Source organism: Microcaecilia unicolor, chromosome 8 (assembly GCF_901765095.1).
Source record: "Microcaecilia unicolor chromosome 8, aMicUni1.1, whole genome shotgun sequence".
In the NCBI taxonomy this organism is placed as follows: domain Eukaryota; kingdom Metazoa; phylum Chordata; class Amphibia; order Gymnophiona; family Siphonopidae; genus Microcaecilia; species Microcaecilia unicolor.
In genome coordinates, this window is record NC_044038.1 from 27521734 (window position 1) to 27538065 (window position 16332).

At 44.7% G+C, this 16332-nt stretch overlaps 1 protein-coding gene across 2 annotated transcripts in view; it reads right to left on the reverse strand.

Annotated features, from left to right (window-relative positions):
- POLR3E (RNA polymerase III subunit E) overlaps positions 1–16332 on the reverse strand; it is a 98615-nt gene that overhangs the window by 2207 nt on the left and 80076 nt on the right. For both annotated transcript variants that reach the window (XM_030211672.1, XM_030211671.1), the window contains exons 18-20: positions 14088–14587; positions 9009–9086; positions 2269–2394 (exon numbers count right to left, since the gene is read on the reverse strand). In XM_030211672.1, the coding sequence (XP_030067532.1) occupies positions 2269–2394; positions 9009–9086; positions 14088–14587 (704 nt within the window). The remainder of the gene's footprint in view (positions 1–2268; positions 2395–9008; positions 9087–14087; positions 14588–16332) is intronic.

The following is a 16332-nucleotide window of genomic DNA, read 5'->3' on the forward strand; positions in this document are numbered from 1 at the left end:
CAGATATTACAATACAGTTCTAAATAGATGTGGGGGAGTTATGTATATTCATATTGGTTGATCTTTGTGGTATGCTTTGTTAAAGAGACAGGTCTTCAGTAGTTTGCGGAAGTTCGCTATTTCGTAGATCGTTTTTAAGTTGCGCGGTAGTGCATTCCATAACTGTGTGCTCAGGTAGGTAAAGTTTGTCGCGTGCATTAGTTTGTATTTTAGACCTTTACAGTTCGGGAAATGCAAATAACAAATTCCATAACAAGAGAGGAGGCCGGTGACTGGTTCAATCTAACCACACTTGTCTCCAGGCACTAGTGAGTACATGAGACTAGTAGTATTCATATGAGTCCTCTTCTTCCCAGTGGCGTAGCCACAGGTGGGCCAGGGCCCACCCACTTTGGACTCTGGCCCACCCAAAATTGTGACACTCTTGCTGTGGCTGGTGGGGATCCCCAAACCTTGCCAGCTGAAGATTTTCTCTCCTTGGGCACCCAGCGCTCTTCTAAATGTCAGCCAGCAGCACTTGCCTTGAACTGACACTGAGACCGGTCCTTCTGCACATGCTCAGTTTTCACACATGCAAAAGCACTGAGCATGCACAGCCTGCAGGCAACAGCATTAGTCTGAGGCAAGTGCTGCTGGCTGCCATTTGGAAGAGTGCTGGCTGCTCGTGGAGGCGGCGGAAATCTTCAGCTGGCAGGGTTTGGGGATCCCTGCCAGCTCAAGTATTTAATATTTGGGGTTTGTGGGCAGGGAGTGGTGGAGAGAGGAGCAAACTGGAGGGGTACAGTGGGGGGGGGGGGGGGGGGGGGCAAATTCCATGCCCATCCACCTTGGGCTCAGGCCCACCCAAAATTGGCCATCTGGCTACGCACCTGCTTCCTCCAGATACTTTACAGATAAACCCTGTGACAGCACCGCACTGATGCCAAAAAAACCTTTAAATGCCCTTTTCCTATGAGCAGTCTTCCACATTCTTCAAATGCCCTGCGACTGCACCGGTGCCAAAGGACCTTTAAATGCCCTGCTCAGCTTTTATATTCACAGAAAAGCTTCACTGGATGCAAAGCAGGAATGAAAGCAGACTGGAAGTATGAGAATTACAAGTATCATCACCTTTTCCTCAGCCCTCTTCCCAGGAGCTTCTCTCCAAGTATAGTTTGCACAAAGTTTGAAAAATATCTTTATTTTCAAAAAAAGCTCTACAACCAAGGGCTCCTCTTTCCATTGGCACTACTGGAAACTCCTACCCAGGCACCTAAGTACCATGAGGATGCTGAATGTTACGCTTCAGCCCCTATTGGACACACCAAAGACCTGTGATGTACAGGTTCCCGCTGAACAGCCTACCGGCACAAGGTGCAAACAAGCTTCAAGCTTAAATCAGCACCGACACTGGAAGTTGCAAGTGGAGGGTTGGACAAGGAGATGCTAGTCTTTGATTCAAGAGTAAAGAATGTTCTCTTATTAATTTTTAACACATATTATTTTATTAAACAGCACACAATCACTTTAGAATACACTAATATGAGGCATTGTGTATAAAACAGAGCTTCCAGATATGTAGGTTGTGATTTAAGCTTCTTCTTTGGACCTGGTTTAGATTAGGTCCCAAAGAGAGAGAACTTCTCTCACACACACATACTCTCTTCTCTGGAGAGAAGCCACACCAGTGGTTCATCTATTTAAAAAGCTTTCTTTAAGTAAGAGGGGGGGGGGGGGGGGTGCAAAGACAAAACTATATAGAAACAAGTGCTTTAAATCAGGTTTTTAAAAGCATACAGTAAAACAAACCACACACTGCCACCCAGACATTCCCTCGGAACAGTGATATTCAGTCTTAGTCCAAAGGCTGCAACTGGGTCAGGCTTTAAGGATATACCTAATGAATATTCATTAGAGAGATCTGCATCCATGCCACCTCCATCATATGTATCAGAGGTATCCTGAAAAACTGACCAATCTACAGCCGTTGAGGACTGGGTGTGAATATCACTGACTTACAATGTCTGCACAAGTCTAACCAGTTGCAGCCAGAACAATCACTTAGAGACCCAACTCCCCCCCCCCTCATCAACTATACTATCTTTAAATACAACTGGAGTCAAATATACTTTCCCACTTTCAAAACGACTGGCTGAGCACCCCCCACCCCCTCCCCCCCAAAAAGGCTTGCATTTTGGATAGCTATTTTCCTAAGCACAACGTAAGTGATGCCAAGAGACACCCAAAGCCTCTTAGGGGCTGTGATAACTACTGCAAGGAGCAACCTACCTTTAACAATTTATCCACTGATTGCTTATTGAGCTCCCCCCCACTCTCCTCATTCAGCCGTGCCTGAATCACGTTTCTGCGTACACGGTAATTCTTGGAAAAGATGTCAAGCAAAGCCTGCCGATGCTTAAAAGACAAAATAATAAAAATCACAGCTTGTTTTATGACTTGGGAGGTTTTAATGAACAACAAAAAAAGAAAAATCAAAATAGAAATGAATGACAACAGCCAAGAAAAATCAGGTCCATTCAACATTAATGCTAAGTAAAGCAAACGAAAGCATATTTAAAAACGGTTACTTACTTACTTCATTCAGGCAAAAAATGGGTGCTCAGAGTATTAACTTTCCAATGAGAAAAACACTGCCACCATATCCAACCACTGCACACAGAAAGGTTTTCAATTCTTAAGCAGTAGAGAAGTGCAATTTCCATAACATCCCTCCAGATCGGCACAGATGGTTATATGAACTCCGACCTGCAGGTGGAGACTGAGAACCACTAGCTTCTGAGTTTTGGCTATAAGCCTGCTGTGCAGTCTAGAAAAATGCACAGGAACAAGGTTCACGGGAATCCCCTCTGTGGCTGTGGGGTTCCCACAGGGATGGAAGCAGTTCCTGCAGGGTTCCCATGGAAGTATAAGCTGTACCTGTGCCAGCCTCTCACCTACCAAGTTATTTGAGTGCCACCTCCTCCTCCTCTTTGCTTTAACAACGCCAGGATTCCTAAGAACAAAGGAACATAAGCATTTCCATACTTGGACAGACCGAAGGTCCATCAATCCCAGTATCCTGTTTCCAACAGTGGCTAATCCAGATCACAAGTACCTGGCAAGATCCCAGAACAGCAAAACAGGTTTTATGTTGCTTATCCTAGAATATGCAGTGAATTTTCCCAAGTCTATCTTAATAATGGCTTATGGACTTTTTTTTTTTTTTAAAGGAAAATTATCCAAACCTTTTTTAAAGCCTGTTAAGCCAATTGCTTTTACCACATTCTCTGGCAACAAATTCCAGAGTTTAATTACTTGTTGAGTGAAGAAATATTTTCTCCGATTCGTTTTAAACTTACTACTTAGTAGCTTCTTTGTGTGCCCCCCCAGTGCTAGTATTCTTAGAAAGAGTAAATAAGTGATTCACATTTACCTATTCCACTCCACTCAGTATTTTATAAACCTCTATCATCTCTCCCCTCGGCTGTGTTCTCCAATCTGAAGAGCCCTAGCCGCTTTAGCCTTTCCTCATAGGGAAGTCGTCCCATCCCCTTTATCATTTTCGTCACTCTTTTTTATACCTTTTCTATTTGCCATATATCATTTTTGAGACATGGTGACCATAACTGTACACAGTATTCGAGGTGCAGTCACACCATGGAGCGATACAAAGGCATAACAACATTCTCAGTTTTGTTTTCCATTCCTTTCCTAATAATTCCTAACATTCTATTTGCTTTCCTACCTGCCGCTGCACATTGAGCTGAGGATTTCAACTATTATCGACAACACCTAGATCCTTTTCCTGGGCAGTGACTCCTGTTGTGGAACCTTGCATCCTGTAACTATGGTGTGTGTGTTTCATCGAACTAAGTTGCAGGAACTCATCAGTCAGGTGTCCTTGGTCTTGAAGTTTAAGGACCACCCTCAGGAGACTCCTCACACAGTAGATCCGTCGATTAAGGGGATCCTTAAATCTGTGAGGTCCTTCCCTATGTATTGGGATATTATTCAGACACACTGGAATTCCCAGATGTTCCTTTCCGACTGGTGAGATCTATGATCCAATTGCATCCATTGCCAGTACAGAATAGTCTCTTCATACCCTGGTGGTTGATGCCGTGGTGTCTACAGTCACTATGCATAACACTGTTCTAAACGATGGTGGTACAGCTTTAAGAGATCCTCAGGATCGCAAAATGGAGGCGCTTCTCAAGCAAAATTTTGGTGTACCGCCCTGTCGCCTCCATTCCTCTGCTAATTAAATTGATGGAAAACAGGGTGACCTCTCATTCTACATGAGTCGCAATCGGGTTTCCGCCCAGCCCACAGTACAGAAACCGTCCTACTCACTCTAATATCCAAATTCAAACAAGAAATTTCATTTGAAAAGAGCATCCTCCTTCTACAGTTTGACTTATCCAGTGCATTTGATATGGTAAATCATAACATTCTAACCAAACTACTGGATAAACTTGGAATCCATGGAAATAAACTTGGAATCGGTGGAAATATTATTAATTGGATAGACGGCTTCATCACCTCAAGATCTTACCAAGTTAAATCATCATCAAACATCTCATCTCCCTGGACGCCAGATTGCGGTGTACCTCAAGGATCCCCTTTATCGACGATACTCTTTAATCTTATGATGATCCCACTTGCCAAAGCTCTGTTCAGACATGCTCTCAACACTTTCATTTACGCTGATGGCATCATCATATTCATTCCCTTCAAATATAATCTTACTGAAATCTCCAACAAAATATCCACGGGCATGAACATCTTGACTTCTTGGGCTAATGCCTTTAGGATGAAATTGAACAAAGAAAAAACACAAAGCCTAATTCTCTCATCTCAACACTCTGCGCCCCTCCCATCTATTCTTAAAACCTCAGACATCACAATTCCCATTTCTGACAATCTGAAGATCCTTGGAGCGATTCTAGACAACCACCTTTCACTTGAAAATCACGCTATATCCACTATAAAGAAAATGTTCAATATGATGTGGATATTGAAACGCGTAAAACCCTATCTTACCCTGAAAACTTTCCGGAATTTAGGACAACCCACGGTACTTACCCATGTCGACTACTGTAATAGCATTTTTCTTGACTGCAGGGCCCATATAATGAAAAACTTCAGACTGCCCAGAATACGGCAGCGAGACTCATTTTTGGCAAATCACGTTTTGAGTGCGTAACCCCTCTTTGTGCAAAACTTCACTGGCTCCCTGTCAAAGAATGAATCAACTTCAAGGTCCACACATTAATCTACAAGATCCATGGTGAATCTCCGGACTATATGTTCAATCTGATTGACCTCCCTACCAGAAACATGTCTGAATCTTCACGAAACTACCTCAACCTGCATTACCCCAACTGCAAAGAAATCAAGTACAAGACCTACTATGGATCTAACTTCTCCTTCCTGGGCAGCCAACTCTGGAATGCTCTCCCTAGGTCTATCCTATCCATCTGCGACTACCTACCCTTCCGGAAAACACTGAAAACCCATTTATTCAAGCAAGCCTATCCAAACGATCCAGATTAATCTTATGAACCATCTACCTAACACATACCCCCATGATAGCGACATTGACCCAGACCACATCTCCCACCTTACTCCCCTTTCTATTGCCTATTTCTACCTACTCATCTATTATTCTGGTATACTTAACTTTTACCCTCTCTAACAATATTGTGTATTCCTTTTACTGTGTAAGCCGCATTGAACCTGCTTTGAGTGGGAAAGCGCGGGATACAAACGTAAGAAATAATAATGTAGCAGGGTTGGCAGTTCAGGCATATCTCTGAGGAGGTTTGGTAGCCAGGCCATGTTTTCATTGGTCCGAGCGTGTGTTGGACCAAATGTCAGATAATTTGGCTCTGGTGGATCAGATTGCGAAGCTCGAGATGGGTTTGTCCTTTTCATGTGATATTCTTTATGACCTATTTCAAGAAACGTCTAAGTCCATGGCTCTGAATGTCACAACCAGATCCTTATGGTTGCGGAGCTGGTGGCAGATGTGGCCTCTAAATTGAAGTTGGGGGAAGTTTCCCTTTAAAGGTTCTCTGCTGTTCAGTGAGGAGCTAAACAAGCTTGTCAAGAATCTAGGGGAGATGAAGTTCCCAGACTGGCAGAGGATAGGCTGAGGAGCTTCTAGTAGAGGGCACGTTAGGAACGTTCATTAGTATAGGCTAGCACAGTCTTTTTTTCAGAGAATGCAGTCCTATTGTGGGGAATGTCATTGAGGCCGGGACTCGGGTCCCTCTTCTTCCTTGTGCGGGCATTCTACTCAACGAAGGCGTCCAGGTCCAGTCGCAGGTTGAGAGAGTTTTACCAGAACTGGATCCAAATTACTGACGATTAGTGGGTTCTGGAGATTGTGTACGATGGGTATTCCCAGGAGTTCAGTTGTCTCCTCTCAGATGCCTTTGTGGAGTCTCCCTGTCGGATGAGGTGGAAAGCAAGAGCTGTCAAGGAGACTCTGGACAGGGTTAATCCGTCTTCAAGCTTGCTTCCAGTTTCACAACGAGCTAAGCACCGGGAGATATTATATTTACTTTGTAGTTCCAAAAAGAAGGGCTCCTTCTGGCCTATTTTGGGGGGGAATCAGGCCCTCAAGATGCCTTATTTTCACATGGAAACTCTGCATTCGGTTATTGTAGCTGTGTGGCCTGGAGAGTTCCTCAAGTCATTGGGATCTGATGGAAGCTTATCTTCATATTCCTATTTGGCAAGGGCATCAAAGATTCCTTCACTTCACAGTTTTGGGGAGGCACTATCAGTTTTGTGCACTCTCTTTTGGTCTAGCTACAGCTTCTCGCACTTTTTCCAAGGAGATGATGATAGTCATGGCAGTGCTGTGGATGGAAGGTATCTTGGTACACCCTAGCTTGACGATTGGCTGATCTGGGCAAAATCCTGTCAGGAGAGCAGTAAGGCTATGGAGCAAGTAACACAGTGACAACAGATAAAAACCTGAACCGTCCATCCAGTCTGCCCATCTTTCACACTAATTATCAATTCATGATTAAATCAACAATGAATATGATGTAAAATAATTAATCATGGTCCTTCTTTGGCATTTCTGGGACACTGACCATAGAAGTCCACCCGGCCCTGTCCTTATGTTTAAACTACTAGAGTTGCTGTTGAAGCCCACTCCAGTCTATCAGTCTTGTCATTTGTGGGACACAGCCCGTACAAATCTGTCCAGCACTGTCCTCAGTTTGCAGCCACTGAAGTTGCTGTCGAAGCCCTTTCCAGCACATCCTAAACTGGATTGTCATACATGGGACACAGACCATACAAGTCTGCCCGGCACCGTCCTCAGTTTGCAGCCACTGAAGTTGCTGTCGAAGCCCTTTCCAGCACATCCTAAACTGGATTGTCATACATGGGACACAGACCATACAAGTCTGCCCGGCACCGTCCCTAGCTCATCACAGTCTGAGTCGCCATATAAGCATCACTCAACACAGCCACACACATGCAGCCATTTAAGTTTAGGTTTTTTTTTTTTCATATCAACCATTTTCTAATTAGAGATCCTCTGTGTTCATCCCACGTCATTTTGAATTCCGTCACCGTTTTTGTCTGTACCGCCTCCCTCGGGAGGGCACTCTAGGCTTCGACCACCCTCTCTGTGAAAAAGAATTTCCCGACATAGGAAAGGCGAGGCAGTGTCTAAGGTGACTCTTGTGAGGTCTTGTGAATTAAGGAGGCTATTGAGTCTGCCTACATTTTGCAGAGGAGGCAGGTGTCCCCGGGGTTGAAGGCACATTCCACTAAAGGTCAGGCAGTGCTGTGGGCAGCAAGCTCTTTAGTGCCGTCCGTGGACATTTGTAAGGCGGCAGTCTGGTCTTCCTTACATTCTTTTGAAAACTATTATTGTTTGGATGTGCACATGTGTCAGGATGCTATGTTTGGAGAGTGGGTGTTGGAAGCTAGTCTTAGGGGGGCCCACCTTTGATAGTCACTGCTTTGGTACTTCCCATCTGTGCCAGTCTGGAGGGACACTATAAAAGGAGAAATTAGATCTTACCTGCTAATTTGCTTTCCTTTAGTCCCTTCAGACCAGCACAGAGTCCGCCCTAGTCTGTTGTTGTTGTGATGGGTAGTTTTGGCTGCGAAAGGTTGTCCGAGATGCATTTCAGAGGAAGCGAGATTTCGATTGGGCTCCACAAAGGAAAAAAAAGGATGAAGACCAGAGACAAATAAATGAGTGGAATTTGTGCCTAGTTGCACTTCAATTCAATTGCAGTGCAAGCCAGTGGTCTTTGCAGAGCAGCAGTGCATTGCATGGTACTGCACTGCATTCTTGGTTCAGGAGTTGATGATTTAGTGCCTGAGAGAGAATCCTGGCTTCAGTCAAGGGTTAGAGTTTATTCTGCTTGGATATTCAGTTACTGGCTTTCTGAGGGGCTGCACAGCAGGCTTACAGCCAAAACTCAGAAGTTAGTGGTTCTCGGTCTCCAGCTGCTGGTCAGAGTGCATATAACCATCTGTGCCAGTCAGGAGGACCTAAAGGAAAGCAAATTAGCAGGTAAGATCTAATTTATCCTTATTATTCAAGTGATGGCAGCCATTTTGATGAAGCGATGGTAGCGAGCGGATCAGCAGCAGTGGGCAGGAAAGAGTGGGGATCTTTCCTATCCCGAAGAGGGCACCCTGAGGCTCGGGAGGACATGGGTCCATCCTCACAGGATTTCCGCTAACCCCATTCCTGTGCAGCTCTCTAGTCTGGAAGTATCTGAAGGTTCCTGTTCCACAGTGGTTAGAAGTTTCAGCTTTCATGCTGAGAGCCACTGCTCTCATATCCTGAGAGGTAAACCACCTGTGGCTACACCACTCTAGAGAAGAAACCTTCTGTGCACAGTAAATGCTGGAAACCGTAATAGGAATGAAGAGCATAGCTGACATGAACAGGTTCCCAAAAAAAAAAAAAAAAAAATCCTTGAGAGATATCCTGTACCGAAACATTCACTCTCTTAACTTGCTTATTCTAAAGCCCACATTACCTGATCATATGTATCTCCACATTCCCACAGGGCAAAAACTTTTTGTTCATCAGGCGAAGCAGTGGTCTGAGGAGAAAACTGAAAAGATTATAAGGGTAAGCTTTTATGCACAGCCCTTTCTGCATCTTGGCTAAACAGCCGACATGGAATCTGCATGGACATCTGTACAAAGCTGAGGGCACCCCTGGGTATTGTGAGAAACACAGACTGTTACAACCTGCAGAAAGTCCAAAAGCCCATCCCACCCTGTATCTATCCCAAAATTTACCTTCAAGTCAAACTCCCTAAGCTGCTGCTCCTCCTGGGAGAGGCCACTTTTGAAATGCTACGAATTGTCTAACAAGAAAGGGAATCTGATTGGGTCATGCTCTATGTGACATCACAGTGCCAACCAATCAGATGCAACCTATAAGAGGCTCTGTGCACTGGTCTCAATGAAGTTTCCTTCAATGAAAGCAGAAAGACAGTGGGAAAATCCCTGCCAGTGAAGCAGTGCAGTAGGGGGTGGGGGAGGGGCGTGTCTAGTGCACAGGAGGACATGGTTTAAATCACAAAATAAAGTGAAGCCAGTCCTTACAGCTTAAGGTTGGATAATCATATTTGCAGCAAGTCCCAGACTTTCCATACCAACTTTTATTTTCATTTGCCTTTCTCCCTTCTTCCCCAGATGCCACACATGTGCAGCCACAGGAACCCCCATCAGTCTGAGGACAGGAAGGGAAACACCTCCTACAGCCACAGCCTGTGCTGTTCACTTAAGTGCTGGACACTGAATATACATTCACAATGCATGTGGAGTGCACCACTGAGCTATTCACTTATGATCTGGGAGTCAGAGGTACAACTGGACAGTCACATTTATTTCACTGCCCCTTCCAATATTACATACCATAAATATACCACTCCTTTCAACAGAAGTGCACTACTCAGGCACCTGAGCAGTCGCCACCTGCCCCCCCCCCCCCCCTCAGGAAGCTCCTCAGATTAGAATTAAAAGGAAAGAAGTTAAACGTGGATGTCCTCTTTTTAATTTAATGTCCGTCTGGCACAATGTATAATAAACACTTAAGTCGACTCCCCACAGAGCAGAGATTTCTGTGTTAGTCCACCTGAACATTTTCCAGGAAAAAGAAGAGACAGGTAAAGGGATACGAGATCAGACCTTGCAGAGTCATTGCAGCCTGCTGCTGTAATCCTTCCCCTTCCCTCCAACTGTGTATAAATTCGGCTGTCGCTAGCAGACAAAAACATTTCCAAAGCACATATAAAACAGACCCCTCTAAAACTGAGGCTAGCTTGAAGGAAGGTAAATAAGCCTGTGCTTTTTTTTGGTTACAATACACAGAGCGGATTTGACCTTTGGTTTTACTCTCACTTTCCCAGCACTAAAGACTCTCTCTGTTTGTTTTAGACCTTCTTACATTCTTTTACTGGTTTTTGCCTTCACCACCCTTCTTGGTGGTCTACTCTTTTCTTATACTACCTGCTCCCTTCAGCCTCACTGGTATCCTCACAGGCTGGCTGTAAAGGAGACACAAAGTTATTCTGGAAAAAACTTAAGGCCTGCTTTCTTTCTTCAGCAGGCCTTTGGGAACTAAAGAAGGCACCTGAGCAGTTGTGAAGGGCTAGTAAGCTGGAGAACAAGGTTATGGAAATTGCAGTGTACGTGGTATGCTTGTCATGGTGCACATTATTTGTTTCAGTGTTTTAAGATTTTGAGTTGTGAATTGCCAAGAGCAGTGACTCCCAAACCAGTCCTGGGGGAACCCCAGCCAATCAGGTTTTCAGGATTACACAATGAATATTCATGAGCTTGATTTACATACTATCATATTGGTGAAAGGATTTTGATATACCATCTTTCTGTGGTGCAATCAAAGTAGATTACAAATTATATAGATAGGTACTTTTTCTGTCCCTAATGGGCTCACAATCTGTTTTTTTTGTGGGGGGGGGGGGGGGGGGGGGGTTGTACTTGGGACAATGGTGAGTTAAGTAATTTACCCAGGATCACAAGGAGCTGCAGTGGGAACTGAACCCAGTTTCCCTGGTGCTCAGGCCACTGTATTATCCATTAGATTACTCCTCTTAAATTTAAGCACCTGGAAGTGGCATCAGTGTCGATTCTGCACTGCTACTTGGGCTTTCCCTGGTTAGCCGTGAACATGGTGCTTTCAGCTCCGTCCCCCCTCACCCACACCCAGAAGTGATGTCAATGCTGGTAGCCTGAAGCTCCTTGGTATGCGAATCATAATGAATATGCATGAGACTGGATATTGTAGAATATTAACAATATCCTAAAAACCTGACTGGCAGGAGTTCCCCCAAGACAGGTTTGGGAACCCCTGGCCGGTGGTATACAAGTATGTGTACATTGTGTGCTTTGGAAACTTCCCTTTTCTTGACCTTTGGAAGCACACATACTCTCCAGTTCCTCCCCCTCCTGCCTGGTTAAATCCTGCCAATTTGGCCATCTGGTAACATTCAGGGTCAGGGTGGTCTAGAAGAGCCTGGGCAGAGCCAGGATTTAACCAGTTAGCAGCGATAGTCAGTCCGTTAACCAGCTAAGTAACTGAGCTAACTGGGCACTGGTCTGAATATCAACCAATGCTTGGGTAACTTCTGAGTGATCACACATACCCAGATATTCAATGCCAGAGCCTGGACATGGCCTGGCACTGAATATCAACATTAATTCACCCGGTGACTGTCAGCAGCTTAAACACTGCTGACCACCACAGATTGAATATCTAAGTCTCAATTTTTGTTTGGTGGGGAACAGGATGACCAGGGGGTGGAGAAGCAAGGTGTGGAGAGGAAATGCATCGTGCCCAGCCTTCTTGTTTCACTCATGGGGCAGTGCCCTGTGCAGTGATCACACTGTGAAAGCCATGAGAAGAGTGTCAGAGTGTCTCACTCCTTGCAGCCAGAGACTGCTATCTGCTCCAAACTAACAGCAGTTTCCTGTGCACAGATCACACTGAGACAGCCAAGAGAGGAAGTGTCAGTATTACATTGTGCTGTTCAGAGCCAACCTGAAAGTGACCCTAAGATTCAGGGCCTACTCAAAGAGTTCACTAGAGGCCTCTTGGAGATAATGCAAGCAGCAATGACATTCCTCCTCCCTCCCTGGTCTGATCTCTGGTGATGTCAGTACAGGTAGACAGGATGTCTCCAGCCTCTGGGGCTTAGTTTGCGTGTTTCACCTGTGCTTCAGAACAACCAAAAGAGACCAGAACCAATGCTCAAACACAACAAAAGGAGGCCAGACTGACTGACTCCCTCTAAGTACTGAACCTCCAAAATAATTCACACCTCCATGGTAAGCAGGAGACATCAGATCAAACAAACCAAATTATAACACAGGATGATGCTGGAAAAAGAGAGAGTTCAGAGATATAAAGGGACACAGACATTCCCACACAGGACACACACACATCCTCAGACACACCCCACACTTTCAGATATCCCCACATTCAGCCACAAGACAAGGTCACCCCTCCATCATAACCCGCAGACCAACTTTCTTGATAGCCACACACACATACACCCCTTCTCAGTCCTGACAGAAGGACAGACATTCATTCACTGACACACAGAAGCAGCTCTTTGATACTTTTTTGCCCTAAGTGCTGTAAGCCTATCTACTATAATAAAACTCACCCTCAACGTTCTGAGGACACTGACGTCAGTGAAGCCAAGCCCTGACTTCCTTCAAAAAGGTTTGCATGTTCGTGGTGAAGCCACCAAAATCGCTCCGGGCCCCGCCCTCAAGGGTGAAACAATGGCAGAACAACGAAGGGGTTGGCAGGGAGGGAGGCGTGGGGGGGGAAATCGCTCCGGGCCCCGCCCTCGCGTCAAACGTCATGACATTGGGGGCGGAGCAATGGAAGAATAACGAAGGGGTTGGCCAGGGAGGGAGGGAGGGGTGTTGGCGACGAACACCTTGCTAGCGCCCGTTTCATTTGCTCTGAAACGGGCCTCTTTTACTAGTTTCTATATAAAATATATTTTCCCCAAGCCACACCTGTGTGTTGTATTACTGTGCTACCAAAACCACTGCCCCAGAGAAGTGGACCTGGTAGCAAAGAAAGGAAGCCAAAGCCTATTTGTGACCTCTGGGGACCATAACAAACAAGGAGTCTCACCCCTTCCAGCCAGAGACTGCTGCCTGCGCCAAACTAAGACAATTTTCAAACCAAAAGTACTAAAAGCTGGAACTTTCAACCTTAGGAAATTTACTTGTAAGACTTCTGTTTTCACTTTCTGCATAAATTCTCCGATTTTAGTTACATTCATCATTGAGTTTGCAATATAATTTGCTTTTTATGTGCCTATTTCTGGGGTGGCTAGACTGGATTCAAAAGTGCCTTCTCCAATGCAGGGAGTGGGAAGCTCTGGCAGTGACCCAGCAGACCCCCCCCCCCCCCCCCCGAGAACTATGCAGACACCATTCACTAGAATAGGTGCAACACTATTGTCACTGCTTAGAAGTCAAAAAAATACTATTCACCAACCCCTTTATCCTCCCCGCAGCACCCAGATTTTTTTTTTGTCTACAGAGACGGACCTTTACAGCAGAATCTAACATTGATATTATACACTGCACATGCTTTTCTTCGCGAATTACAGACAATCTGTTATAAAAGATGAACGGGAATAGGGAGGGGCTAATCTGATAGTTTCATTAGAGATCTGAGAACATGGGTTCAATTCCCAGGCCAGAACTCCGATCCCTGGCTAGACAAGGATGCTGCAGAGGGATTTTTACAGCCCCCAGAGGATGGGAAACCACAATCCCACTACCTCTACCCAGTGACCAAATAAGTACACAGTCATATGCTGCACACAAGCCTCAGTGCATGATCATGAACAGTGTGATGGCTGGAATAAAGTGAAGCTGGGAAGGATATAAATAAAAAGGGAAAAATAATAGAGTAGTTATAAGTGAGGGCCCACGATCCCTTAACCCGGACTGGTACCAACTGAGCGCTATGGATATAAAAAAAAGCAGATGGAAACTGCTGAGCTCAACCCTCTATCCTTATCCAAAACCAAACATACATGCAGCATACTCACAGGCACCAAGATCTGTTTGCAGCCGGCATCCAAAACCGTTTCCTGCAGCACCTTGTCTGAAATACTGCTGAAGAGTTTGTGTCCTGGGGGCAGGCTGGCCACGTACAGGTTAAATAAGCGTTTCAACTCACTCAGTGTCAGCACATACTGTTTTTTAAACGTGGCAGTGACAAATGCTTTCAGTTCCTGTGCTACAGCAGCCTCCACACTGCCCCGTGGCAGGTGACCGTTCAGGGAGTCCAGGGAGTTCTCATCTGAGTGGATCCCGTTCACAATACCATTATTTAGAATACTGTCCGAGGACGTGTCCATGGGTTCCTCGTCGCTCATGGGCTCCTCCTTAATGTGGACGTTTGAGAGCTCGGCTCTTTCAGAAGTGAGGCTGGGCCGATTCTGAGCTTTTTGCCTCTGCATGTCTCGCTCTAGCGACTGACAGTTCTCCTTCACCTTTGTTCTGGCCATATTAACCCTCTGTTCTCCAGAAACAAATGAAGGTTGAGCTATTAAGAAACAAACAAAAAAATAATTTTAACGTACAGTCATCCTCTTACTGCAGGACATATCTGTAAATGTGTCTCAGGACAAGCATGTTAAAAGCAAAGTGAAGAAGCAACTGCGATCTTTGGGAGATCTACTGCACTTCAGAAAGTTGACCAAGATTTTAACTAATACCAATGAAAATCTACATGGCTCTCGGGTATATTTTGGAAATTGGGATATCTTATTTACTCAACAAAAATAAACACCCTCCAAAATACCAATATAACAAAATCTTAATTGTAGAATTTCCTCCAATGGCGCAATAATTAACAAAGCAAGAAACCTGAAACCTGAAGAAAACAGGATTCCCAAAGAAGGTTTACCTGGTGAAAATAAACATTAAGTGCACATGAGTGCCATTGTGTATAGGCTCAATAGTTTAACAAGGACGAGAGAACATGATAACCTCAGAAGTATTACATGAGAGTTGGCTCACAGTTTAACAATGAAGGAGAGATGGATACGTGATAGAGAATTATTTCTTGGGGGCCTGCTTTTAGCCAGTGAAGCATCGAAAGGAGTAATATTTGCAGATTGGACCATTTGATACTGGGATTACCTTGTTCACATTTAGCAAACATGTGGATTCTAGTGCATAGTGTTTAGGTGGATGGATTATGTATGTTCGCTGGGTGGTGTTTGGTTCGATGTCACTTAGCCTTCTTCTGCCAAGAATAGTTTGTAAAGGTATGATTTGAGTGTTTTTCAAAACGACAGGTTATTTTCTGCATTGCTAAAGGTAGTGAGTTCCATGTCTTTGCCGCGAGGTATGAAAACCCCTCGACATGTATGGATTTGTAATGTCCCTACAAATGAGAAGATGGAGTAAAAGGAAGTTCCGGGATCAATTTGAAGTATTCCTTAACGGTAAATTAGAGATTTCACATAGCCAGGGGCCGTTTAGTATCTGGAAGGCAAGAATAATGGTTTTGAAGTAGATTCTGGCTTTCACTGGTAGCCAGTGTAGAGACTGCAGTAGTGGGGTAGCTCTTTGGTACCGCGAGGCCTTCAAAATTAAGCAAGCTGCGGTGTTCTGGCAGTTTGAAGTTTCTTTAGGCTCAAAGTCTTGCATCCTGCATATACCCCATTACAATGATCAATCTTGGACAGCATCTACATTTGTACTAAAAGGCAGAATGTTTTTAGCGAGAAGAGATCCCTAGTTCTTCTCAGTTTCCATAGTGTTTTGAAAGTATGTTTGGTGACTGCTATTTGATTGTCGAACATTAGGTGCTGGTCTATTATAATTCCTAGGACTTTTAGGTTTCTTTCTAGTGGATACCAGTTTGACCAATCATGAAACTATCGTGTGTGGTCATGATTTCTAGATATTTGGGTTTTTTCTTCCTTGTTGAGTTTTAGTCTGAAGGTTGAGGCTCAAATCCTGATTGAACCTTTACTACACATAAATCTGGAAAGAAAAATGTGCCTACAGATATAAGCAAAGCAAGCCTGGTAGCAAGTGACATGCACTGCTATGCAGAAGAGTCTCTCCCCGATTCCATCCCCATGGTGGTTAAGGAGGCTACAGAGGCAGTGGTTCACAGCTCCTGGGAGTTGCAGTTAATACTTAAGGATGACATCTAGCGGTAGGGATACAGGGCCCACAACTGCAGAGTTCTAAAAGGAGCCCAGGATCATTGCTGCAAACCCTGGAAGGAACTGGGCATGTGGATGGGAGGACACAAACGCTAGGTCATTGCAA